General features: G+C 46.2%; 2 protein-coding genes and 1 pseudogene across 2 annotated transcripts; 2 read left to right on the top strand and 1 right to left on the bottom strand.

Annotated features, from left to right (window-relative positions):
- Nucleotides 1-870: 870 nt before the first annotated feature.
- Nucleotides 871-2,776, bottom strand: LOC118260187 (small nuclear ribonucleoprotein E-like). Its single transcript, XM_035570274.2, has 5 exons — nucleotides 2,665-2,776; nucleotides 2,443-2,469; nucleotides 1,908-1,970; nucleotides 1,620-1,698; nucleotides 871-997 (listed from the first exon to the last, which is right to left on the bottom strand). Exons 1-5 carry the CDS (start codon nucleotides 2,716-2,718, stop codon nucleotides 942-944), a joined length of 279 nt encoding a protein of 92 aa, XP_035426167.1. The 5' UTR covers nucleotides 2,719-2,776; the 3' UTR covers nucleotides 871-941.
- A 4,650-nt stretch (nucleotides 2,777-7,426) lies between these two features.
- Nucleotides 7,427-9,305, top strand: LOC118260164 (small nuclear ribonucleoprotein E-like). The gene is made up of 5 exons (XM_035570233.2): nucleotides 7,427-7,526; nucleotides 7,722-7,748; nucleotides 8,223-8,285; nucleotides 8,494-8,572; nucleotides 9,195-9,305. Exons 1-5 carry the CDS (start codon nucleotides 7,473-7,475, stop codon nucleotides 9,248-9,250), a joined length of 279 nt encoding a protein of 92 aa, XP_035426126.1. The 5' UTR covers nucleotides 7,427-7,472; the 3' UTR covers nucleotides 9,251-9,305.
- An 8,810-nt stretch (nucleotides 9,306-18,115) lies between these two features.
- LOC118260188 (zinc finger CCCH domain-containing protein 11A-like) lies at nucleotides 18,116-25,856 on the top strand (annotated as a pseudogene).
- Nucleotides 25,857-26,721: the final 865 nt, after the last annotated feature.

The raw sequence follows: 26,721 nt of genomic DNA, 5'->3' as shown, positions 1-26,721 counted from the left end.
CAGAAAAACGAGGGGACTGGTTGTCCCAAGTCAGCCAGGGAACTTATCTTTGGTCGATGCACCAAGCAACTCAGCTCTCTTGGGGAAACTTAAATAGAACAGACAGATCTCCAAACGGATAAAAAAAAGAAATCAAACGATAAAAACCCAACCGATACATCTGATACCCCAGCTTATTGAACAGCACAAGGGTTTAATCTACAGGCTCTGTCCAAAGCAGCAAGAAGTGACAGATTTAATCCAAACCAGTTGCCCGCTCTCACTCTCTGATCTGGAGATGGTATTTGACAAGCATGCGTATCAGTAACACTTGTAAACGCTGGGTTACTGCACCACAGCACCAAATCCCTCACGGGCCCACTAAGACTACTATTACTGATTGATCCACAATAAACACTCCCAAAAAGATTCTCAAGAAGTTAAACCCTGTTTAGAAAGAATCTGAGGAACCTGTCACTGCAGCAACAAAGGGCTGCAATTGTATGCAAAATCTCCAACACCCTCCTTAGCACCCTGCTAGCTCAAGGACTGTGTGGGGCTTCCGTGCCCTGAACGAGTCCACCCTGGCCACATAATGCAGATGTAATGTTCAAGAAAGCACATATCGTTATCGAAATTTATCAGATCCACAGCAAAAAGAAAAGCCCACGCTTCTATATTTCTCCTCCTTCTCCATTCACAGAAGGAAGAGACTGAAAACAAGCAGATTTGTGTTTTACATTTACAGTTAATGTGAAAAATCGTGAATTATTGTGAATAACGTGAAATACATCACGTATTGTTTCAAGCTACAAAAATCTTGCTCCCACAAAGGAAGGACTTTTTACCGCAGCATGCAACCCCAGTTACAAATAACTTCCTACCTACCAGCGGGCCGCGTTCCCCTGGCACTCAGTCACTCCGCAGCACGGCAGCCACCTTTGTTCTAAGGATGGCAAATTCTAGTTAGAAACGCTCTGTAGAAGAGTGATGTTGTCCCCTTTTAACATGATCCGACCTGCAGCACAGAGAAGGGAAAGGGGGGATTAGAGAGAGCCCAGAATCTGAGAATAATCTCGTGTTTTCAGAAGGTATTTTGTGTGGTTGAGCAGGGTTTTGCCCATCACGCAGAGTCCTGTTCCTGCCAGCTGCCCCACACTCACAAGTCCCACTCCAGCCACCATCCCCGTTCCAGCAGCACGCTGTCCCTGCTGAAAACCCCAGCACTGGGCACACATCGTTGCTTCTGTCCACCAGCAGGTGGTAGATAAACACTGCCGCTACCGTGGCTCCCTGCTTTGACTCAGAGATCACAGCAAGTGTGAGAATCGCCCAGGGCCGCCGGCTTTAGGTGCAGCTGAAAGGAGCTGTGACCAGACTCCTCCAGCCAGTGCAGGCCGCCTGGTATTACACGTTTCAAAGACCAGAACTGGTCTCAGGCAGGGACAGATTCTCCTTCATTCAGCAAAATCACCAGCTCAAAAATCATCAGGGACAGAGATGTAGCCAGTAATTGCTCACTGAACTTCAACATCAAGGCTCGTCACACGTTTGGTAGCTCTCAGTGCTGCTATCTAGGAGGCTCACCCGGGCAGGTTTCAGACCGCGCGTCACTCGGGTTGCACAGACGCACAACATACCCAGCTGTTTCCTTGATTTTGTCTTAGAGTGAATCTCCTCTGCGTCGTCCAGCACCAAATTCATGTACTCGTCAAAGCCCTAGAAATCAGCAACAATGGCAATTAGTTCAGCAACAACACAAACCATCATCAGCTTTGCTGACCCAGGCTGGACAATGAAGACTAATTGTTAGAGAAGTACAATTTTTTTTTTTTCCCTTGTGCTAGTCTTTCTTGACAAGAAAAAATAGGATTGTGAATGAGGGAAAGCAAACTAACGACGTAACGCGGGGTCATGCTGATACTCACGATGATGCAGCCTTCTACCCGCATGTTCACTTGCTCGTAAAGCCACACCTGGATCCTCGACCTCTGCAGAATGAAGGATGGAGAGTAAACTGGAACACAAACACCACGAGCAGTTTTGTTCTCTCTCGTGTGTTCAGAAATACCCGCTAACCATAGCCGCTATAGCTCTCAAACACTCCAAGGAGCAACTCTCAGGGGCAGTTTCAATTAACAGTCTGACATTTTAGAGTGTTATATGATTGGGTGAATACTACACGTTTGCTGAAGAACACGTTTCCAGTCACAGGGGAACACTCCTGCACGCCCGGCTGCACGATCCCACTCCCGTTAACACGAGGGGGAAACGCCGGGCTGCGCAGCAGCTCCTTGTACCCACCAGCACGCCGCACAGCTCTCCATTCCCCACAAACCTGCCCCGAGCAACGGGTGGGAGCCGAAAACTCAGCGAGGGGGATCCCCGGACCCTCCCCGCTCCCCCCACCCCCCCCAAATCCCCATCCCCATCCACTCCCCGTCCTCTCCCCACGCTATTCACGTTCTGCAGGTAGCGGAAGATGAGGTTCTGGGGCGCTGCATTAAGGGCTCAGCACAGGGACAAGAGCTCCAGGCCCGGGACAAGGCCTCAGGACAAAGCCTCAAACCCTGGAACGAGGCCCCAGCGCCCCGGGACAAAGCCTCAAGGCCCGGGCCGAGACCCCTGAGGCCCGGGCCGCCCCCCGCCCGCTCCCCGGTCGCCCCCCGGCCACAGGAAGGCTACGATGGGCTGCACCATCACCTTCTGCACCTTCTGGCCCTGCCCGCGGTACGCCATGGCTGCCGCTGCCTCGCTGCTCCCGCCGCCCCTGCTCTGCCGCCGCCGGAAGCCGCTGAGGCCGGGCGAGAGCGCGCAAGAGACGCTGGGATGCTGGAGGACTGTGGGGGGCTGCTCTAGCAGGTCGGGAGGACCACGTCTCTACGGTCGCAGGCAGGTGTCCCTGCACCAGCTTTACTGGTGAGCAGCGAGGCTGGGGGGGGGCAAGACAGCCTTAAATAAAATACAAATATAAAAAGTCTTATAAATGACTGAGTCCCAAATAGGATTACAATCAAAGTTTACAATTGATTGAACGAATAGAGGCAAGCAAACAGCGCTGGGTGCGCCGGGAGTCTCTGCTCCACCAGCACGCACACCTGTTACGTAAGGCGGCTGGTTTTTATGCTCCCAGGCTAATACATATTCATTACTACTTCTAGAAGAGGCAGGGTTATTATAATTGGTTTCCGGAATCCAAAACCCTCCCAGGGGCGCCTGTGTATCAGTCTCTGGTGGTCTCTTGGGGGTTGCTCGGGCTGAAGGCTGGTGGTCTTCCTCCCAGGCTTTTGTCCTTCAATTGTCCTTCAGCTCCCCCTTCCTCCTTATTTGGTAGCCTCTGGGCCGGATTTCAGAAACTCTCGCAACATCCCGTGCAGTAGTCAGCAGTTTTCCCTAAAAACCCCTTTGTTCTCTTATCACCTAGACCCGGGCCTCAATGTTAACCCTTCAAATCCCTTAGTGACACGAATTGCTGGACCATGCCTTACAAAAGGAAGGATAAAATATGTACAGGAGCAATGGCACACGTGAAAGCCCAGCGCCACGGGCAGAGGCAGCAAAGGTTGACGGCAGAACAGTGCTCGGTTTGAACACAGAGAGGGAAAGCGAGGGGAAGGTGGCCGAAGCCAGCCGCAGTCTCTGAGCTCTCCTCCTCCTGAACTGTTTTCTCTCAAAGCCATTTCTGTCTGTGTGCGGGCACCCGGAGCCGGCAGAAGTCCCCGTGAAGTCCTTCGGCAGGACGAAGGGCTGCGTGGGCTCCAGTGAGAGAGGGAGTTAGGAGAATCTTATCAAGTAGAGACAGAGCGCTGACAGCATTAAACTAGGATGCTACTTAGTGTCTTTGCTAACTATGGTGCATTGCGCAAATTAACTAAAGCAAGAAGCCTTGGGCCCCTTACCAAGGTCAGTCTCCTAATAAGAGTGTGAGCCTATCTTAAGAAACTGGTAGAAACTGGTCCTGCAGATGGACAAGAGCCAAGGAGCAACTGAGTCTGTGCAAAGACAAGAGGTCAACTAGCGGTGACGAGGAAGAGTCATCAATCTTCATCCCCACGACCCCCGACGACCACCACCGGAATACACTGTGCAAGTGTATACACCAGAATGCACTGCGCAAGCGCAGATGGGAGGAGTTTATGGAAATGACTCCTTGGAACTAATTTTAATACGAAGCGGGGACAGGTATATACCCCCCTTTTCTTGGGAGTTCAAAAAATAATAATTTGCCACTGTTTGGAGCTTGATTACTTTTATACCTGTCTAACAATGGTATACAAATTAGGCCCTATCCATTTTCTATTTAAAAACTCTTATACTACTTCAGCTCCCCAGCATGCTTTATTATGTTCTCCAGATACCATTCAATTTAATATGGTATCACAATTCTCCCATCATTTATTTACATTAAACCTGTAGGTTACATTTTCTGTTTACATCTTAGAATATTCTACTTCATTTTCTAAAGCTTTTGTTAATGCCTGATTTTCTGTTCTTGGTACTAGTGCCAAAATTTGACTCTCAGGTGCCCGTTCTGCCACCCCTTTGGCTCCTGCATCAGCCAATCTATTTCCCTCTTCAATATCAGTATCCCCTAGTTGATGTCCTTTAATGTCAACTTTAGTAGGCAGGTATACTGCTTGGAGTAATTTCAGTATCTCTTCTGCATGTTTAATTGAGGAAGATAAAAGTCCTCTCTCTCCTTCCAAATTGCCCTGTGTGCATGCACCACACCAAAGGCATATTTCAAATCTGTCCAAATGTTTGCCAGCTCAAAAGCTCTTATCAAGGCGATGATTTCCACCTTTTGGGCTGATGTTTGTTACCGCATATCCTGTGAGGTGAAGTCCCTGGCAGACGAAGCTGCTGCCGTCTATATACCAATCCTCCGCATCTTCTAGGGGTGTATCCTTTAGGTCTGGTCAGCTGGAGTATACGGTGTCCATGTCCATTAGTAAACTAATAGTCCGTTATACACATTCCTTTTCTTCTTCGTATTGTGACAGTGTCCCCATTTCCCGAAGGGGACTTTCAAGCTTCAAGATCACAGGCTAGTTGTTTCCTGAATATGATGGGGCTATTCTTGAACCCCTGTGGTAACACTGTCCAAGTAAGCTGAGTTTTCCGTCCTCTATTAGGATTTTTCCCATTCAAAGGCAAAGAGTTTCTGGCTTTCAGTTGCCACGGGCAGGCAGAAAAAGGCACCCTTTAAATCTAGTACCATGAACCAAACTTGACTGTTTTTCTCAGTTTGTAATTCCAATCATTTTTCCCATTTAAATTTCAAGCATTGCAAAAAAAAAAAAAAAAAAAAAAAAAGCCTTTTCCTGTTGGCTAGTTGCTCCTATTACATTTACAGTCTAATTAACACAGAGAAAGAAGCTCCCGTAACCAACAAAAATTCAAGCCTCTGTCTTCGTTTCCTAGCTTTATTTCAACTAGTGGACCTGCTAGGGTAGATGCCCCAGGTCCCCGTCATTCCTGACTGTTGTAAGTTTGTCCTGCAGCCTAGGACAATTTCTTTCTGATATCAGGGGTCGATTGCCCTAGGAAGAGGCTAGCCAATTGCCTCTGTTTGTTTTCTGAAGCCAGGTCCAAATTTTTGTCTGTTTTTTTTAGTTTTTTTCCTCTTCATTGCATTTCAAAGTTGGTCCCAAAATTCAAAAATTCCATAGGGGTTTCTTTTGGACCTTGTTGGAACAGATTCTCAATTCCCAATTTAACCAGATTTTGGTATTTCCGGGGTGATTAGGGTCTCAGTGGGGGGGTCGGTTAGGGGAATGCAATCGTTGACAGTTCCCTGAGCGGTCCCATTGGCAATCTGAGCTCACACATGAACTCAGGTTGTTTTAAGAGTTAGCTGCTTTTCTGTTTCCATGACAACTCTCTCGGACCCATCACGGTCCCTCTGCCCCAGAGGGCTCACACCTGTGATTTAGAGGTCTCAGCCTCGGGTTGAGGCAGAACTATTAACATTCCTACATCCTCTTTCCCTGCTCATTCAACTTCAAACAGCTCTGTTAAATACTACACGCCACACAACCTTTAACACCTTCAACGACCCTTTTAACACTTCCTTTATCTTTCTCCAGCCTGTACTTTTCTAATGCCAACACATTAGAAAACAACATTCTGGTGTATACACTTGCGCAGTGTATTCCGGTGGTGGTCGTCGGGGGTCGTGGGGATGAAGATTGATGACTCTTCCTCGTCACCGCTAGTTGACCTCTTGTCTTTGCACAGACTCAGTTGCTCCTTGGCTCTTGTCCATCTGCAGGACCAGTTTCTACCAGTTTCTTAAGATAGGCTCACACTCTTATTAGGAGACTGACCTTGGTAAGGGGCCCAAGGCTTCTTGCTTTAGTTAATTTGCGCAATGCACCATAGTTAGCAAAGACACTAAGTAGCATCCTAGTTTAATGCTGTCAGCGCTCTGTCTCTACTTGATAAGATTCTCCTAACTCCCTCTCTCACTGGAGCCCACGCAGCCCTTCGTCCTGCCGAAGGACTTCACGGGGACTTCTGCCGGCTCCGGGTGCCCGCACACAGACAGAAATGGCTTTGAGAGAAAACAGTTCAGGAGGAGGAGAGCTCAGAGACTGCGGCTGGCTTCGGCCACCTTCCCCTCGCTTTCCCTCTCTGTGTTCAAACCGAGCACTGTTCTGCCGTCAACCTTTGCTGCCTCTGCCCGTGGCGCTGGGCTTTCACGTGTGCCATTGCTCCTGTACATATTTTATCCTTCCTTTTGTAAGGCATGGTCCAGCAATTCGTGTCACTAAGGGATTTGAAGGGTTAACATTGAGGCCCGGGTCTAGGTGATAAGAGAACAAAGGGGTTTTTAGGGAAAACTGCTGACTACTGCACGGGATGTTGCGAGAGTTTCTGAAATCCGGCCCAGAGGCTACCAAATAAGGAGGAAGGGGGAGCTGAAGGACAATTGAAGGACAAAAGCCTGGGAGGAAGACCACCAGCCTTCAGCCCGAGCAACCCCCAAGAGACCACCAGAGACTGATACACAGGCGCCCCTGGGAGGGTTTTGGATTCCGGAAACCAATTATAATAACCCTGCCTCTTCTAGAAGTAGTAATGAATATGTATTAGCCTGGGAGCATAAAAACCAGCCGCCTTACGTAACAGGTGTGCGTGCTGGTGGAGCAGAGACTCCCGGCGCACCCAGCGCTGTTTGCTTGCCTCTATTCGTTCAATCAATTGTAAACTTTGATTGTAATCCTATTTGGGACTCAGTCATTTATAAGACTTTTTATATTTGTATTTTATTTAAGGCTGTCTTGCCCCCCCCCAGCCTCGCTGCTCACCAGTAAAGCTGGTGCAGGGACACCTGCCTGCGACCGTAGAGACGTGGTCCTCCCGACCTGCTAGAGCAGCCCCCCACAGTCCTCCAGCATCCCAGCGTCTCTTGCGCGCTCTCGCCCGGCCTCAGCGGCTTCCGGCGGCGGCAGAGCAGGGGCGGCGGGAGCAGCGAGGCAGCGGCAGCCATGGCGTACCGCGGGCAGGGCCAGAAGGTGCAGAAGGTGATGGTGCAGCCCATCGTAGCCTTCCTGTGGCCAGGGGGCGACCGGGGAGCGGGCGGGGGGCGGCCCGGGCCTCAGGGGTCTCGGCCCGGGCCTTGAGGCTTTGTCCCGGGGCGCTGGGGCCTCGTTCCAGGGTTTGAGGCTTTGTCCTGAGGCCTTGTCCCGGGCCTGGAGCTCTTGTCCCCGTGCTGAGCCCTTAACGCAGCGCCCCAGAACCTCATCTTCCGCTACCTGCAGAACGTGAATAGCGTGGGGAGAGGACGGGGAGGGAATGGGGATGGGGATTTGGGGGGGGGTGGGGGGAGCGGGGAGGGTCCGGGGATCCCCCTCGCTGAGTTTTCGGCTCCCACCCGTTGCTCGGGGCAGGTCTGTGGGGGAATGGAGAGCTGTGCGGCGTGCTGGTGGGTACAAGGAGCTGCTGCGCAGCCCGGCGTTTCCCCCTCGTGTTAACGGGAGTGGGATCGTGCAGCCGGGCGTGCAGGAGTGTTCCCCTGTGACTGGAAACGTGTTCTTCAGCAAACATGTAGTATTCACCCAATCATATAACACTCTAAAATGTCAGACTGTTAATTGAAACTGCCCCTGAGAGTTGCTCCTTGGAGTGTTTGAGAGCTATAGCGGCTATGGTTAGCGGGTATTTCTGAACACACGAGAGAGAACAAAACTGCTCGTGGTGTTTGTGTTCCAGTTTACTCTCCATCCTTCATTCTGCAGAGGCCGAGGATCCAGGTGTGGCTTTACGAGCAAGTGAACATGCGGGTAGAAGGCTGCATCATCGTGAGTATCAGCACGACCCCACGTTACGTCGTTAGTTTGCTTTCCCTCATTCACAATCCTATTTTTTCTTGTCAAGAAAGACTAGCACAAGGGAAAAAAAAAAATTGTACTTCTCTAACAATTAGTCTTCATTGTCCAGCCTGGGTCAGCAAAGCTGATGATGGTTTGTGTTGTTGCTGAACTAATTGCCATTGTTGCTGATTTCTAGGGCTTTGACGAGTACATGAATTTGGTGCTGGACGACGCAGAGGAGATTCACTCTAAGACAAAATCAAGGAAACAGCTGGGTATGTTGTGCGTCTGTGCAACCTGAGTGACGCGCGGTCTGAAACCTGCCCGGGTGAGCCTCCTAGATAGCAGCACTGAGAGCTACCAAACGTGTGACGAGCCTTGATGTTGAAGTTCGGTAAGCAATTACTGGCTACATCTCTGTCCCTGATGATTTTTGAGCTGGTGATTTTGCTGAATGAAGGAGAATCTGTCCCTGCCTGAGACCAGTTCTGGTCTTTGAAACGTGTAATACCAGGCGGCCTGCACTGGCTGGAGGAGTCTGGTCACAGCTCCTTTCAGCTGCACCTAAAGCCGGTGGCCCTGGGCGATTCTCACACTTGCTGTGATCTCTGAGTCAAAGCAGGGAGCCACGGTAGCGGCAGTGTTTATCTACCACCTGCTGGTGGACAGAAGCAACGATGTGTGCCCAGTGCTGGGGTTTTCAGCAGGGACAGCGTGCTGCTGGAACGGGGATGGTGGCTGGAGTGGGACTTGTGAGTGTGGGGCAGCTGGCAGGAACAGGACTCTGCGTGATGGGCAAAACCCTGCTCAACCACACAAAATACCTTCTGAAAACACGAGATTATTCTCAGATTCTGGGCTCTCTCTAATCCCCTCTTTCCCTTCTCTGTGCTGCAGGTCGGATCATGTTAAAAGGGGACAACATCACTCTTCTACAGAGCGTTTCTAACTAGAATTTGCCATCCTTAGAACAAAGGTGGCTGCCGTGCTGCGGAGTGACTGAGTGCCAGGGGAACGCGGCCCGCTGGTAGGTAGGAAGTTATTTGTAACTGGGGTTGCATGCTGCGGTAAAAAGTCCTTCCTTTGTGGGAGCAAGATTTTTGTAGCTTGAAACAATACGTGATGTATTTCACATTATTCACAATAATTCACGATTTTTCACATTAACTGTAAATGTAAAACACAAATCTGCTTGTTTTCAGTCTCTTCCTTCTGTGAATGGAGAAGGAGGAGAAATATAGAAGCGTGGGCTTTTCTTTTTGCTGTGGATCTGATAAATTTCGATAACGATATGTGCTTTCTTGAACATTACATCTGCATTATGTGGCCAGGGTGGACTCGTTCAGGGCACGGAAGCCCCACACAGTCCTTGAGCTAGCAGGGTGCTAAGGAGGGTGTTGGAGATTTTGCATACAATTGCAGCCCTTTGTTGCTGCAGTGACAGGTTCCTCAGATTCTTTCTAAACAGGGTTTAACTTCTTGAGAATCTTTTTGGGAGTGTTTATTGTGGATCAATCAGTAAAAGTATCTTAGTGGGCCCGTGAGGGATTTGGTGCTGTGGTGCAGTAACCCAGCGTTTACAAGTGTTACTGATACGCATGCTTGTCAAATACCATCTCCAGATCAGAGAGTGAGAGCGGGCAACTGGTTTGGATTAAATCTGTCACTTCTTGCTGCTTTGGACAGAGCCTGTAGATTAAACCCTTGTGCTGTTCAATAAGCTGGGGTATCAGATGTATCGGTTGGGTTTTTATCGTTTGATTTCTTTTTTTTATCCGTTTGGATATCTGTCTGTTCTATTTAAGTTTCCCCAAGAGAGCTGAGTTGCTTGGTGCATCGACCAAAGATAAGTTCCCTGGCTGACTTGGGACAACCAGTCCCCTCGTTTTTCTGATCACAAAAAAAACAAAGAAGAAAAATTTTGACTGTAACTGTAACTCAGAAACTAAGATTACCTGAATAGAGAGAAATGAATTTTGATGCACAGGCTGTGCTAGAAATCTGTTAATCAGCATTCAGTTTTTCAAAACTTCAATTTGTGTATCATCATCATGAAAATTAATAAATTCAAGGTGGGAGATCCTTTCCTGAAAGGGAAGGACAGAACTACGAGTCTTGCTGTGGGGCCCACCCAGCGCGGTTCTGCCATTCTGAGAAGTAATACGTCAGGAGTGTCACAGCAGACGTTCCCAGGAAGAAACCTTTGAGGGGCAGCATGACACACTTGATTGGCTAAAGCAGCTTCAGCTGTACAGCCTGCTGCCGGGATCGGTAATTCTAAGTTGTGTTCAAGTTGCTGAGTTCCTTTCAGCATGTAGTAAAGATGTAACGTGCCGATGTCATTTGGGAACAGGAGGCATTACGTGTCACCAGCAGTGGGCACATAGGGAACAAAATAGTATCTTACGAGGTCCTCCACATCTGCCTTTCATTTTGTGCTTGGTTTGCCAGCTGGAGCTTTCAGGAGGTGAGGAAGGAGGCTGTCCCAGTCAGTAGTTCAGGTGTTGCAGGGTATTTGTGATGCAGTGCTTGTAAAATTCACCTGCCCGCATCTCCTGTTACAGGCAGCCCCCCCTGGGCCCTGTGAGACGGGGAGCTGCTGCCCAGGGTTAGGCCCAAGGTCCCCTGTCAGGCCCAGGGCCGCCCTTCCCCTCACCCTGCCCTTCCCTCCCGCTCCTCAGCCCTTCCTCAGGCCTTTTGGGCCGTCTGGCCGTCCATCTGGCCCTGTGTCCCTCCGTCCCACCGCCCTGCCCCGTCCCGTCCCGTCCCGTCCCTGCCGTCTCCCTAGGGAAGCAAAGAGTCCCTGGGCTGCCTTCAGGGGGGAGGTTCTGCTGAGGAAATTAAAGCTTCCCCGTTAACGGGCGCCTTGTGAGTTCTTTTGAGTTCCAACCTTCTGCCTTCCTTTCGTAGCAGTGCCTCTAAGGGGTGCGCTGTAAGGTAGCTGTCATCTGGCGTGCTGCTCCTCCGTTTCCCAAAGGAACTGCCTTCAGGATCTGACTAACTCTGGATGCACCCCGTTGTCACCTTAATTTCTCCTTTAGTTTGCTGGAAACAACCCGCTAGGGTGACCTTGGTGTTTGTTTCTTAAAACTTGGCTCGAGGAGGTCTCTGTTTCCTTATGCTGATGGTCACGATGAAAGTGCAGAAGGGATGCTTACTGTTGCCCGGGTCAGTACTGTTGCCGGGATGGGAATGTTTAGCCTACCGGCCCTCTGGTGCTGTTAGGCTGCACTCGGAGTGTGAGCTCTGGGCCTTATTTCGAAACTACGGTGTTATTTGAGTGTACAAACCCGAGATATTCTGCGGATAGGTGATGCCCAAACCACATCAGAACCACCGCTGTGGCGTGTGCTGGAGTCGGACGCGCGTTTGACTGATCAGGCGGAGCAGGTGAATTGAATTTGTTGCTGGACGGCGAGGTGTTCTGGGGGAAGAGCTAGTCTAAGGGAAACTTCCTCTTACTGCCCCTTCCCATCTCAAATGGCCACTGCCTGGGGAAATTGGTTCTTTATGAGATTAACTACAATGTTACAGTGAGGATGAGGAATCATCATTACTCCCATAGTTATTTGCTGCCAGGCCGCAGCGTTGATTTCAGAGATTTAAAAAAAAAAAAAAAGGAAAAAGAAAGGAAGTATGTATTCTTTCACATACTCTCTTTTCCCTGAGAGTAAATGTTGTGGCTTCAGCAGTACCCTTCCTCTGGAAACGATTCCCAGTGCCTGCTCAGACACTCAGAGGAAAAAGACAGAGAGAACGATGGAGGAGAGCCACTCGTTAGCAGTGAGAGTTTGACGGCTGTGTTCCCAGCTTTCGCTTCTGCACCGACCGTGTGGCAGAGCCCGCAGGCTGCTTCCTCAGCTGGAAGAGGAAGAGGAGTGACCTCAACTGTGCCGAGGTAAAGCAGAACTGTTGAAAAGATTTGTCAAAGATGCAGGTTGTACCAGCGCAGCCGCTGCAGCTGCAGCAGGTCCTGGAGCAATGGAGAAGATAGAGAGGGGTTTCTTCGTGAAAAGAATGCTGTAAAAGTGTTTTCATGCCAGAAATTAGGACAAACGCCTCTGTTGTTTGGATATCCTCTATTGACCTGGCACATTGGCATTACAGCGTACCTGGCACACTCTTTGTAATGTTTGTGTGAAAAAAAAAAAAATAAAAAAGTGTTTGTCCTGGTTTCAGGTAGGACAGAGTTAATTTTCCTCCTAGTAGCTGGCAGGGTGCTATGTTTTGGATTAGGATGAGAAGAGCACTGATAACACGCTGATGTTTTAATTGTTGTAGAGCAGTGCTTACACCAAGCCAAGGACTTTTCAGCTTCTCGCTCTGTCCTGCTAGCGAGCAGGCTAGGGATGCAGCAGGAGCTGGGAGGGGGACAGACCCAGGACAGCTGACCCAAACTGGCCAAAGGGGTATTCCATACCATCTGACGTCATGCTGAACAATATATAGGGGTGGCTAGCCGGGGTGGGGGGGGGGCCAGCTGCTCGGGGATAGGCTGGGCATCGGTCAACGGGTGGTGAGCAATTGCATTGTGCATCACTTATTTCGTACACATTATTATTATTATTAATACTATTATTATTATTATTATTGTTATTATTTTTCCTGTCTTAATAAACTGTCTTTATCTCAACTCACAGGCTTCACTTTCCCGTTTCTCTCCCCCATCCCGGAGAGGGAGGGGGGGAGGGTGAGTGAACGGCTGTGTGGTGTTTGGCTGCCAGCTGGGCTAAACCACAACAGTGTTTTAGTCAGGGCAGGCCAAAAACCTGCCTTGGCACTTCCACATTGCAGCAGTGCTTGCAGACCGTGCATCCTGGATGCCAGGCCAGGATCTAAATCCAATGGTGCTGTTGGTAACGTGAAGTTCAGGAAGCACTTCTGGGTTTTTCTGCTCTTCCATGTGAATTTTTGCCCTGTGAAGGTGGTGTACTGAGCTCTTTTCTTACCAACAAATAGGTTTAAAAGCAGTTACGGTTTAACATCTACATGCTTGGGTGTTATTAACACAGCATTGTATACTGAGCTGGTGCTTGGTAGGAGAAAACATAAATCTTACCTGGGAAACTCGGACACTCTCAACTACATACTGCTACGAAGAAACTCAGATGTAAGAGTGCACTTAAATAACACATCACCAGAGCTATTGTGCTACTGACCATTGAAGGCACCTTTTTCCAACACTGTCTTATTGGAAGTTGATACAGACTGGCAGTATGCAGTTGGTCCCCATCTATAACGTGTGACTGTACAGTGCTGTATAAGAAATTTTTTTCACAGGTTTGGAGAAAGTGAAGAAAAACACACACAACCATTGATACGTGGACCCTGAACCTGCCACAGGCTAATTAACAGTGATGCCCATTGGATATCTAGCTCCTGACGACGCTGCCAACGTGTGCAGTGCTAGGTGCCAGCTGCCATGGTTTATATATATTGTAAAATTAGTGATTTGGGACTTGTGAGCACTGAGAACAGGTTAGCAATTGCTTAAGAGCTTTACTTTCTTGTTCTGCTAATGCACATTAAATTCTTCAGGAACTGCAGCACAAGAACCGTCTTGCACAGGATCTCTGGAAGCAGGAAATAGCCGCTCTGTGGACCTCTCTCTTCCTTTTATATGTTAAGGGCTCTTTAGAACAGCAGAAGATGGAGCAGCTCTTCCTGGGAGGGAGAACGGGGCTATTCGCAGCTCGTTCCAGTGGTCCCAGGTGTCTCACGGTTGTGACATTAGTGGCTGGGGGAGACTGCTCAGTCGAGTCATTGGTCACCTCCTGGCTTTGCAGAACAGACTTTCAGGGTAAAGGTGTCGCTGTTGCTCTGGGACTGGGAGATGGGCGAAACAGCTTAGGCTTGAAACTGATTCTCTGCAGAGTGGCGTGCTCAGATGTGAGCACGTCGTCTTGGCCGCCTTATTAGATCCCTGCTTGAGAGGTTGCTTTGAAGAATTGCTTCCTCTTCGTATCGATGTGTCAAGCTAAAGACAAATCTGTGCTGAAGCACTGTCTGATCAGATGAGTGCCTCAGTTCAGGATTGTTCTTTGAAAGCTACAGAAACACCAGGACAATCTGCGCTTTCAGGAACAGATTGATTTGATCTTGAGATTGTCGCAATCCAGGTCCCTGAAGTGGCACGTCTTCAAATAGAGTTGCTTGGGCCAGCAAGGAGCAGCTGTACCTTGCGGCTGTGGTAACTCGTGGCTCTGAGTCTCAGAGATCACGGTGAAAGGTGACCCCCAACTCGCTGGTGGAGGAGGCTGAGGCAGCGTTCAGCTTTAACCTTTGCCTTCTTGGCCGGCATCTTTGCTCTCCTGCTGTCAGTGGGTATTGAGTGTCCTTCCCTCCAGCCTCAGAATGTGCTCTCAGTGCAGATGTAGGCAGCATTGAACAGCTAGGATTCACTCATATATAAAGAGTACAAAATGTGTATTTTCTGCTTTTGCTTTGGAATTCTTAGCTTTAGGTTTTCCTACAGGTGATGAGGTTTCTCATAGCAGCAAGGATGAGCTGTGTTAGCAGGAGGCTGTTCTGTGCTTCGACCGTGGGAAGATGAATGGTTTACCTATGCACCGTTAAATATAATTTGACACCTAGCACACAACAGCCTGTGGGGTGCTTTAACAAGCAGGTAAATCAGCGGAGACTGTTTTGCAGCCAGGGTGATGCTGGGTGATTAAAAAGCAGGGTTTTTAACACACGTAGTTTATGGTGTTCTTTCTTGCTTGTCATCCGACTGCCCGCTTACACTGTTCTAAAAATAAAACGCAAAACGGGCTAAGCATCTTTAATATCTTTATTATAAACGGAAGGCACAAAACAGGCCAGCAACAGAGACTGTCCAAGAGAAATACTTTGTGCTTTATAAACAAACAAGAAAGTCCCCTTAGGTAGGTGTGATAATCCTTCTCTAATGCATTTTTTGGAGTGCAAAAATATTTTGTTCCCTTCTTGCTCTTCACTCCAGGACAAAGGCAGAATAGCCAACTGGAAAGTTAGACCAGGGAGGTCAGTTTGTTCCATACTGAGAAAGACAAGCCTGTAAAACAAACTAGACAGATTTTCTTTGTACTATCTATCTTCCTTCAGCAAAGGCACAGTTTATGACACTTGTTGGCATGTATTTCCAGACCCCCCAGCTACCGTGACTGTAGTGCATCTGTGATTCTTTGTACAAAAAGAGTTCAAAATCTCGTAACGCAAAAACTTTACTAGCACCCTGGAGAAAAAAGAAATCTAAAAATCTTGCCAACTTCTATTACAGACCTGCTGAGTGCACCAGAGTTACTCATTTTTATTCAGGCTTTCAGGGGCTAGTTCAGTTGGTTTCTGTTCAGCACTTGGATTGCCGTGTTAGCAGATGTCAGTTTAAAAAAGAAAAAAAGCTGTTGAGATCTTTTTTAAAATGAGACTGCTTTTTATAGCATTTAGGGCTGTGAGGCATCCTTGGTTTTTGCTTTCTTCCCATTCCTTAGACCAGATCCATTCATATCCTGAACAGCGTTCTGGGTCTGTTCAGGAAAATGGAAGGCAACAAGCAAAATGGTGAGCTCCGTGGGCATTCAAAAGAGCTAAATCTGGAAAATATTTCAAGTCAAACTTCCATGCTAAGGAGCACCAGTAATTTTTAGAAGTAGATGCAGAGGAACCTGCATGGCACTAAGTGTGTTTCTGAAGGTGCTAAAGGTCAGAAGTGACGATTCCTATCAGTACTAAAGAAGAGAAGGAAACCTTGCGCTTAACTACTGTTTTTATTCCCTTTGTCAAGCAGTCAAAACCAATAACTATTATGAGAACCCAACTTTTCCTCTCTTTATTTTAGATTTGGGAAAATTCCCTGCCAAAAAAATATCTCCTGGAAAATTCACTAGTGTTTGTGTGAGTAAAAGGTTCCAACCTTTTATTATTAATTTGTAAGAACTATTTCATCCACTTTTGTCCAGAAGAGTCAGAAATAATTTGCACAGAAATGTGCAGCATTTAAATGAAAGGATTCAGAATCACTGTAATTTGAACTTTATCTGGTCTGGTTGCAGGTTTTATGACATCTAGTGTCTTAAAAAAAAAAAATCAAAATATCTGACTTCACATCAGAAAAAAAAACCTGCTTGCGGCTAAATAAAATCTGTTGCAGCTCTGGTCATTCAAAAATCATTGGCTGTTAAATTGGACCTAAGTCATCTTTTCTAACCTTTCATGATCTTGCAGCAATGGATGGTGATGGATATATGGATTAGGGAACAGCACGTGATGGCAAACCTGTGGTATTTGCTACAGCGCAGAAAGAAAACAAATTGCTTCCAAAAAATCAAACTAATTCAAAATTCTTGGTATCATGCAGCCATGCCACTGGCAAAGTGAGCATTCCCCTGCCTCTCAAAGCTTGCTGTATCCTTGATCTGCTGTCTTCCTGCTGTTAATTGATTGCAACTCTACGTGTCTGATCAGGGCTACGAGTTGTTCTTGATATGGATATCATACAACATATCCTGTGCATGCTTGTGTGTATAGATATGTTTATCCTGTATGCATGTACATATGTATGCATATTTGTGTGCTGGCCCCCAGATCACTCATGTTATAAAGCATTGGCCTCGAAGGCATACTCATCAAAATATTTTGTAGCTCCTCCATTTTTTTCTAGTTCCCTCAAAATGAGAGAGTTTGTACGCGCTCTCTGTGTCAAAAAGGCAAAAATTCTGATTTCCACTGTCGCTCTCGCTAACTTTCCATCACTCACTCCTCGTGTGTGTCTAAACACATACGTGTGTATGCATATGCACGTTTGTGTATTTATATGCACTGGTGTGTTTTTTGCTGTACAGGTAATAAAGACGGGGAAAGGTTTTTGTGTTTTCTTAATAGGTGAAGAAATCTTGAAGACCAGAGATTGGAACATACTGAATTTTAAATTAAAAAAAAAAAAAAAGTTAAATTGTCCGGCTGTGGAAGATGGATCCTCATTTTTGCAGCCACTTTGAATCACGAGTTCATCTCTAAATGCACTGGGTTTTTTTGGTTTTGTTTTGTTTTGTGTTTTTTTTTGTTTGTTTTTATTTTTTGAAGAGCTAACTAACCCTGGCTGTCTCCAGTCTGAGAGAGTATTCAAATGGACTTGCTTCCTCCATTAGTTATAAGCTGTTTAAAAGCACATCCTATGTTTGAATTGTGGATGAGAGGTTCCCTTGGCAAAGTGAGGAGGAAAATTCTTCCTAGCCCTTTATTATTAATTCACGGATTCAGTGTTGGTTCGGCCTACAGGAGAAGTTAACTGGAAGTCTTTGAAGATCGATAACTTTGCTGAGGTTGTCCAGGTAGGTGAACTCGAAGACCCACAGTGACTGGAACATGCTGTTTAACGCGTCATACTGCGTTCTGTAGAAGTTATTCGTAGCCATAGTTGATCATTGACTTGCATGTATGATCAGGTGGTTTTTTAAGAAGTGACTCCATTTTCAGGCTTCCAGATGTGCTCCAAGTCATATTATTGCGGACGTGGAAGAGAACGCTTGCTGACAAAGCTCCTGGCAGCTTTACAGAACTTTAATTTAATATTGTGTTAGTTCATGTAACAGCTGATTTCAAGGCATTGCTCTCCTCAAGAGACTAATTTGATGAACAGAAGAAAGCTGGAAAAATGCTTGTTACTCATTATTTTTCACTTGTTGGTACTTTCTTTAGGGTTACTTTTAAAAAGAAGATTTCACTGATCACAAGCCAGTAGAAGACTTTCAGCCCAAGCAAGGGTGAAGACAGCTCTCTCCAAGAGCAGAGGAAGTCCCTGTGGAGAGAACCCGAGCTTGTTATCAGAACTTGTCGGCATGTCTAAACAAGGAGACGATTGCTACTTCTATTTCTATTCTACCTGTACCAAGGTATGGCTGGGTTTCTTTTGCTTTGCTTTTCTTTTTTTTTTTTTTCCATTTTTTTCAGGAAGGGGTAGAGTAGGAGGAGGAGGCACACTGGTCTTTGGTTAACTTGATAACCAGATAGATTCTGAATTCAATTGTAGCAACCTGAGGCAGTAGCATGGACGTTTTTGAGGCTGTACTATATTTTCCTTGTTGGTTTCCTTTTGGTTACAGGGAGACAACTGTTCCTTCCGCCACTGCAAAGCTGCTCTGGGGAACGAGACGGTCTGCACGCTGTGGCAGGAGGGTCGTTGTTTCAGGAACGTCTGCCGATTCAGACACATGGAAATTGATGTGAGTGCCTAAAGATGCGTTCTCAAAATAAATCAACAAAAGCATTTTTCAGTGCTGTAGGTGTGCTGATTGTGCTTTTGCAGGATAGATTCATTTGCTTTGAAATTACACTGGTTTCTGTTACCAGGAGAGGGGGTGGGAGGAAGGAGAGGGAAATAAAATCAATGCCTTAGGTACGTCTTAGCAAGATTTTCTTTTATTAGATGCCGACAGTATTTTCTCAACAGATGCAGAATAACTGCTAAATAGACTGCTAAAACCTGCTGGAGCAGGGAGATAATAAACAGGCTGTACTAGCCTCCTGAGAGCAGGCTTGATAATGATCTATCAGGTCTCTGCTGTCCCGGAGTCCTTCAGATAATGCTGTTCTAGCTGCCTGGGGTAGGAAGCAGTGGGGAAAGTTAAAGGTGCAGAAGAACGAAGTCTCCAAGAAGTAGTTCTAGATAGAGTTAACGTAGGCAATTTAAGATGTTCTTTTTCCCTCTGAATAATCCTAGTATAATCCTAGGTGTATTAGTTTAACCCACCCTAAACTGATGTCTGAGAGTGCCTGTCTTCTCAAACTGAATGATGACAAAGCTAAACGTGCATAGTGGTTACAGCTTATGCAAACTTTGTGAATATGCCCGGAAATACTATACTTAAGTGATAAACTGACCTTTGGAATGATGTTTCAGCACTGTATTGTGACAGCCCTATCGCTGTCACGATCTGGAACTGTGCATCTCTTTGCAAACCTTAGGTGTGTGTTATCACGAGCTTGTCTTTCTTTCTGTCTTCAGAAAAAGCGCAGTGAGATTCCCTGCTACTGGGAGAACCAGCCAGTAGGCTGTCAGAAAGCCAACTGTGCTTTTCATCACACAAAGGGACGTTACATCGATGGAGTCTTCTTACCACCAAGCAAGAGTGAGTTTAGGTCCTTTTTCTTTAAGTATTGAAGAATTAATTTTGAATATTACTTACTGGGTGCCAGTACTGTAGGAGACATCAGGTAACTGTTCATTTGTGAGTGCAGGAAAAGGTCTGCAGTCACAGGTGGTCAGCTAAACCGAGTGTACTGCTGGTGTACCGCTGGTATTTGTTTTCTGCTTTCATGCTCAGCTTCTCTCTGCTTTGTGTGATATTTGCCTTGCAGTTTGCTTTCTGTTGTTTCATCTTCTGCTGGGTGGTAGGGAGATGTGTTGTTGTTTGAAGGGAAGTCATTGTTCACGGTGTGAACAGTGACGGGATGGGCAAAAGGAGATGCTGAATTCATTGTCTGTGCAGGTTATCTGCCTTACCTACCATCTTCGTGCATTGTGGTCAAAGTTTTAAACTGCCATATTACTGATGATCCTCCTCTTCCTCTAGCTACACTGCCAAGTCCGCCTGAGTCCGCGGACGATGATTTGAAAGTGGCTCAGATGTCACTGCAGCAAAACAAACTTTCTGTCCAGTCCAATCCCTCTCCATAGCTACGGGGGGGTGATGAAAGTGGAAAACTCTGAAAACGTCCCAAGCCCTACACACCCTCCAGTTGTAATCAATGCTGCAGATGATGATGAAGATGATGATGGTGAGCATGTTTTGGTTCTTGGAAGGAATTTGTGCTGTAAATGATTGTGGAAATCTTTGGTTCTTGGAAGGAATTTGTGCTGTAAATGAATGTATAAATCACAGATGACCTGAGGTCTGACTAGCGATAGGGCAAGCAGTCTGGTCAGGTCACTGGTGGCTTTGTCTGGCAGTCAGTGGACAGAACCTGAAATGTTGGAGGAAAGCTTAGAACCACTCTTGGCTTTAGCTGGTCTGTTGTGTAAAGCTCTATGTGAAACTAGGAAGGAAATTCCTTTTTCTTCTGTCTGAAGAGTAATATGTTGTGTAGTAGTTAAAGCTGCAGAGAGAATCTAGAGTCCTAGATGTTTTGTCCTAGTGTAGTCTACTTACTAGTTCATCAGGTCAGTGTAGCTGTATTAAAAACAAAAACAAAAAAAAAAAAAAAAGCTTTTTTATATGGACCATGGACTGAAGTGTCATTGCATGAGCTACATGATCATGAACAATCTGGTCTATGCATAACTGAATAGATTTTTCCCCTTCAGACCAGCTTTCTGAGGAAGGAGAAGAAACTAAAACTCCCGTCCAGCAACCAGCTGAGGAAGGCCAAAATGGATTACGGATGATTTCCACTCGGAAAGCCAGTGCTACTACTGCTAAACAAGGTATTCCAGCACCTGTAGTAGGATAAATCGGAAGGAGAACCTGACAATTAACTCGAAAGCAATGTGGTGTAAAAACACAACAGAATGTAGGGGTGCTGAATGGACTCGGGTTATTTCCATGATCTCATTTCTACCTAATACCATCATGTGCCCATTGGGTCAGAAAGGTGAACTCCTTTTCTTTACTTTTGGAGAACAAAACAGGGCCACAGCATGGAGTTTAAATGGCTGCACGTGCAGCCTTGCTACCACTGTTGAAAGCCATATCTAGTGATAGAGGGATCTAATATCATGTAAATGGATGAAAATTAAAACTACAATTTTTACCCTGAAGGGTGAAAGGAGGGGCAAAATGCCACTGATTCTATGGTTCTTTCACTTGTGAGGAGTGTTGACAGGGTTTATTCTAAATACTTCTAAAAGTTCCTGAGCACTAAGAAGCCTGAGGATCTTTGGTCTTCAGTGAGCGCCTCTAAGCCTTAGTCTCATTAACTGTTTTCTGTTTTCAGAGGACGGTCCGAATTTTGGAATAAAAACACTTGAAGAAATCAAATGGCAGAAAATGAAGGAAAAAACTAAGAGACACGGTGGTGAGTTAATATTCCCTACTTTCTTACCCTGTTCACCTTCATCCTGTTTGATGTTCTTTTAAAAAAAAAAAATTCTTCCAGTAATACCGGGTAGCTGGCTATGCTTTGGTGAATACAACTATTTGCCAAAGAAGTGAAATTTTATTGGCTTCAGAATGGCAGGTGATGGTGGCTGGGAGCTGCTTGAGGGATAGACTTCCATTTTTAGCTGGGGGCATCGAGCAACCTGATTCTCAGCCAGCTGGTATTCTAGATGGGAATTCTAAGGGCAACCAGAGACAAATTAGTCACCCCTCTTATTTACATGCTCTGGTCACTGTATGTTTGACAGTAATGAATAATTAAAGTTTTTTGTTCTTTGTGATAGTTTTTTATGTTTGGTAAACTTCCTTATGTTTTGCTTGCTCTGAACAGAAGGTCCTTCAAGATCTTCTCTTCCTCCCGTCGATTCTATGATTTTTCCTGCTCCGGAAAAGGAAAATGTCCGGACAGTGGTGAGAACTGTGACACTGTCTACAGAGAAAGGTAATAATTAATGCTTTTGTTTTGACTTCATTACTCCTAAACTGGAAGGTTAAGCAGTAATTAAGACAATTCACCCATGTTAGCCTGCTGGTGCTGCCTTCTTCTGTTCAAAACATGCTTTTATGCTGAAAGTCCCTGGTTGTACTGGAAAGATTTGGTGCTCAGGTTAAGTGCAGTAGCAGGAGAAAAAAAAATGTGTCAGTATGCAAATAGGGGGATAATGGAAAAACAGGCGAGTAACGAGAAGAAAGAGCTATAGAAGACAGTGCTATGTAAGAAGCAATTTCTGAAGCATTAAAGAGGCTGACAGTGGCAGGCGTGGACAGTAGTGTGATAGGAGTCTGTGTATAAATTATATTGTTTAGAGTTGTGCAAATTCCTTTTAAAGGGAAAAAAGTGAAGAAGTACTTTTACTCATAGACATTCACCTTAGAAAGGAATATTTCTCACCATTTGTACCTAATAATATTCTGCTTGCTTATGCAGCTTTGTTCTGCACGAAGTATAGCTGTCAAGCAGACTCAGATTCATTCTCTACTATCTCAGCTGGAATTTGAAGCAAACACTGAGACTAGTAATACTTTTTCTAAGTTAATTATAGTTGAAATATGAGTTTGTGTGGTTTAGCTGTCAAAACAGTGTCTTACTGGGTTTTTTTGGACATGGGCTAACAGTATAATATTTCTATTGGCTACTGGTTTCGATGAAATAGAAAAATTTTACTTTTGTTTTAGGGGAGGAACCTGTGATTCGACTAGATCTTGCTGAGAAACAAGGAAAACGGAAAGCCTCCGTGGGTAAGAACTTTTTATGAGCCGTTATTTAGGTGCCGCCTTCTATATATGACTGCATTAAAGAGTATTTTTGACGTATGAGAGGAAAATGCATTGCAGTGGAGATCTGTGTTGACTGCAGAAATGACAAAAAAAAACATTTAGCAGCTGAAAGGCAATTTTATGAAAATATGCTTGAAAAATAGAAGCTTGTGGTTGACTGTTCTCAAATCTTCCTGCAAAGAAATGTTCTTAAAATATTCCTTGTTTTCTCTGTCTGAAGCTGATGTAAGCGCCCTTCCAGTGAAGCGCAGCCTTGCTGAAAGGCTGGGGAAGAAGGTGGAGGTTCTGGGAAATGCTGACAAAGCACCGAAGAGAGGTACAGCTACTAAACGGGCATCTGGATTTGATTCACGGGTTTTGTATTTAGGCTTTCTGTTTGTCCTTTTCCTGTGATGTTTCTTTTTGCATGTTGGCTGAGGTGTTAATCACTGGGATTCAAAGTTACCTTTCCTGTCTTGTTTTCAAATGTGAACACAAAGTTGACGTTTATGCAGCCTCCCTAATTTGTTCTTTTTCTGTTTTGCAGTTCAAGTTCCCAAGTCTGTGAAGGAGAGACTAGGATTACCTTTTCAACAGACTAGTACTGCGAAAGGTAACAACTGGCTATTAAATATACTTTCTCCTTCTTCCTTTCCGTGAACTTAGACCGTTTTCATACAGCCCTAAAAATTAATTGAAATGAAAACAAAGAACTGATTCCTCTTGCTTGAGTGCTGAAGCTCTTCTGACAGCCACTATCAGAAATCTGGCTCTAGGTGTGTGTTTATTTTCCACTTGTGCCTTGTCAAGGTTTTAAGCTGCTTCTGTGAACCATCATATACAATTAGAATAGAACCACTGCCAGGAGCAGGAATTTGAAATGCAGTCTGAAAAAGTAATAAAGTAAACTAGCATTTCTGTGTAGCAACTCTCTCTGGATAGGGCTGGTCTTCAAACTACAACAAGTGGCTCAGAGGAAGAGGAGAATGTTAGGGTATTGTCCTAAGATGCGTTATTGGGAACGCTCAGGATTAGTTTTCCTTAGTACTGTGACAAATTCTGGAGACTTAAAATATTGTTGGACTCTCTTGAAATGTTGGTGCTTCTCATTTCTTGATGATGACAGGGAAGGCTGCTAAGCCAAAGGGAGAGATCCATGTGAAAACACTGGAGGAAATCCGTCGTGAGAGAGCTCTTCAGAGACGAGAAACTCAAGCCAAAGCCCAGGCTGAATGGCATGGTAAAACCGAAGATCCCAGCGCAGGGGCAAGACCCGCTCCTGCAGGTCACATCAAAACTTTCTCTGAAGCCTTGGCTGAAAAAAAGAATAATCGCTTGGTAGAAGAGAAGAAAAAAGCAGGAGAGTTCCATCCCAAGATAAAAATTCAGGGTGAGCCCAAGAAGCAGAGTGTGCTCACTCTGTCCGGGCCCAGCAAAGCGCAGTCGAAGGAGCCGGCAGGTAAAGTCAAGCCAGAAGGAGAAGTGCGTGTTAAAACCTTGGAAGAAATAAAGCGCGAGAAAGCTCTGCGGATGCAGCAGAGTGGAGGAAATGTGCCAGCTCCCCCAGCACAACCTGGACCTGCCCCAGCAGGGCAGAAATGGTTATGGAACACAAAGCTAACAGGTAATAAGATGCTTTAATACCTGCCCCGGTGAGGTGCTTCCCATATTGAGCAAGTTCAGTTTGCTCAGGATCTGCTTTGCTTTTTCCTTCAAAGCAGAGGATAAAAGAGTTTAAGGCTACAAAGTTCAAAGGCAAGGAAGGGCCAGAATATGCAACCATGTCTGTTTTCATTAATTACGTGATGGTATTCTGTATTTCCCGCTAGAAAATTAACTCATTGAGGGGCTTTTTAGTCTAATTTTGGTATTCTGTTTTTTTTCTGCCATCTGTTTATGGTATGGAGTCATCCCTGTGTTGAGTTCAAGTTCACCTTCCTCTTTGGCATGTGTTGCTTAACTTGACACGTGTATGTGTTTGTAAAGCATGCATCAACGTCTTAATGTGGGGGGCCAGTTTCTGTCAAAAATGACAGAGGATCAAAGGCCTCGTTGTTAAGATTATATCAACTTTGTAAAATGAGATTGTGTGAGGGAGATAAGGAGGGCTTAAAGGCTGCATGGATTGCACATTGTAGCCTTTCTCTCTGTCTCATGGGACACGAGGAAATAAACGCACAAAGAAAACAAGTACCCAGCTTTCTTTATTTCTGCCGTTGACAAAACTTTTTGGGGGGCTTGTTTTAAAGCACCTGAAAAAGAAGAAAAGAAGACAGTGGAATTGAACCGGCCTTTTCCGAAACTTTACTCTGTACCTGATGTACAGGTGAGTCCTTTGTGAAGACACGCATACATTCATATAATTTCTGATAAATTCTGACAAGTTTTGTTACTCACCATGTGCCACCCTCTTGAGTGTGTTCTTACCTTTCAGCATCTGGTAGGAGCTGCAGTGCAGTCTAAATCCTATCGCCAATAGCATTTCCAGACAACATTGTAATCCTCAAACTTTGAATCAGTCTGTTTATGCCACGACGAATAAGAAACCCCATTAGCACCAGTCGAAATCTACACAGTTAATGTGGAGGGAATTTTTTGTTCTTACCGACTTAATCTGTCAGACATGAAGGATATTGTAAAAATCCTGAGGGAAGTGATTTAATAGAGAAGGCCAGAGTTTTGTGTTCAAGGAAATCAATCGGTCAGTGGCTACTGTATAGGGGAACTTGTATGACTTTCTGCTGCTTAAAAAGCATGGAATAGATGTACAGCAAAACACCCTAGCTGTTTAAAGCAGCTTACCATGTTGGAAATTGCAGATACGTGAAACTGTTTCCATAGTAAAGCATGGCTCTTGTTACAGGCAAAATTTTATGGAAAAAAATGACAGTAACCTGAACGATATTAATATGCTGTTCCACATCGAGACCGTTTTGGAGGAATTGCTGATCAGATTTTCGTAATGAAATCTCCACAGATTTTTTTGTCCTATTCATGCACTACTTTTCTTTCCTTCTAGCCCACTCAGCAGAGTGCAACTCGTACTAAATTTCAAGTGAAGAGCATCGACGAGAGACTGTGGGAGAAGTGGCAACTGAGAGAACAACAAGAGAAGCTTCGGAAGGAGGCAGCTGCCGTCCCATCTACTGCTGGCTTCTTTGCTACTGTACCACTAGGGAAAGAGGCAGCTCAATTTCAGGAACAGGAGGCTAAAAGTAAGTGTTGAAGGTTAGAGTTACTTAGGTTGTCTCCTGAAATACAGGCAGAAGATGACAATTCTCATGTTGTAACTCTGGCTGGGTGCCTTTCACCACTTAATGCTACAAAGCGAAGTGCGTGATTTTTCCTGCTCCGGAAAAGGAAAATGTCCGGACAGTGGTGAGAACTGTGACACTGTCTACAGAGAAAGGTAATAATTAACGCTTTTGTTTTGATTTCATTACTCCTAAACTGGAAGGTTAAGCAGTAATTAAGACAATTCACCCATGTTAGCCTGCTGGTGCTGCCTTCTTCTGCTCAAAACATGCTTTTATGCTGAAAGTCCCTGGTTGTACTGGAAAGATTTGGTGCTCAGGTTAAGTGCAGTAGCAGGAGAAAGAAAAAAATGTGTCAGTATGCAAATAGGGGGATAACTGAAAAACAGGAGCTTCGGGGCTCCCGGGGGCCCAGCGGGGGTCACCGGTGTGGGTCCTCCGGGGAACCCGGGGGCCTGCCGGGGGTCACCGGTGTGGGTCCTCCGGGGCGCTCGGGGGCCCGTCGAGGGTCACCGGGATCGATCATCCGGGGCGGCTGGGGGACCGCCGGGGTTCACCAGGATGGGTCCTTTGGGGCGCCCGGGGGCCTGCCGGGGGTCACCGGGGTGGGTCCTACGGGGCGCCCGGGGCGTCCGCTGGGGGTCACCAGGGTGGGTCCTCCGGGGCGCCCGGGGGCCCGCCAGGCGTCACCGCGGTGGGTCCCCCGGCGCGACTGGGGACACGCCGGGTGTCACCGTGGTGGGTCCTCCGGGGCGCCCATGCACCCGCCGGGGGTCACCGGGGTGGGTCCTCCGGGGCGCCCGTGCACCTGCCGGGGGTCACCGTGGTGGGTCCTCC

The sequence above is a fragment of the Cygnus atratus genome, chromosome 29 (genome assembly GCF_013377495.2).
Source record: "Cygnus atratus isolate AKBS03 ecotype Queensland, Australia chromosome 29, CAtr_DNAZoo_HiC_assembly, whole genome shotgun sequence".
In the NCBI taxonomy this organism is placed as follows: Eukaryota; Metazoa; Chordata; class Aves; order Anseriformes; family Anatidae; genus Cygnus; species Cygnus atratus.
Note: the sequence above shows the minus strand (reverse complement) of the source record. Positions and strands in the feature narration are given on the sequence as shown.

Coding starts and splice junctions, on each gene's coding strand:
- LOC118260164 (XM_035570233.2), top strand. CDS start 7,473: ATGGCGTACCGCGGGCAGGGCCAGAAGGTGCAGAAGGTGATGGTGCAG. Junction 8,286..8,493: donor GGGTAGAAGGCTGCATCATC/GTGAGTATCAGC, acceptor GCTGATTTCTAG/GGCTTTGACGAGTACATGAA. Junction 8,573..9,194: donor AAAATCAAGGAAACAGCTGG/GTATGTTGTGCG, acceptor TCTGTGCTGCAG/GTCGGATCATGTTAAAAGGG.
- LOC118260187 (XM_035570274.2), bottom strand. CDS start 2,718: ATGGCGTACCGCGGGCAGGGCCAGAAGGTGCAGAAGGTGATGGTGCAG. Junction 1,971..2,442: donor TCTTCCGCTACCTGCAGAAC/GTGAATAGCGTG, acceptor TTCATTCTGCAG/AGGTCGAGGATCCAGGTGTG. Junction 998..1,619: donor AAAATCAAGGAAACAGCTGG/GTATGTTGTGCG, acceptor TCTGTGCTGCAG/GTCGGATCATGTTAAAAGGG.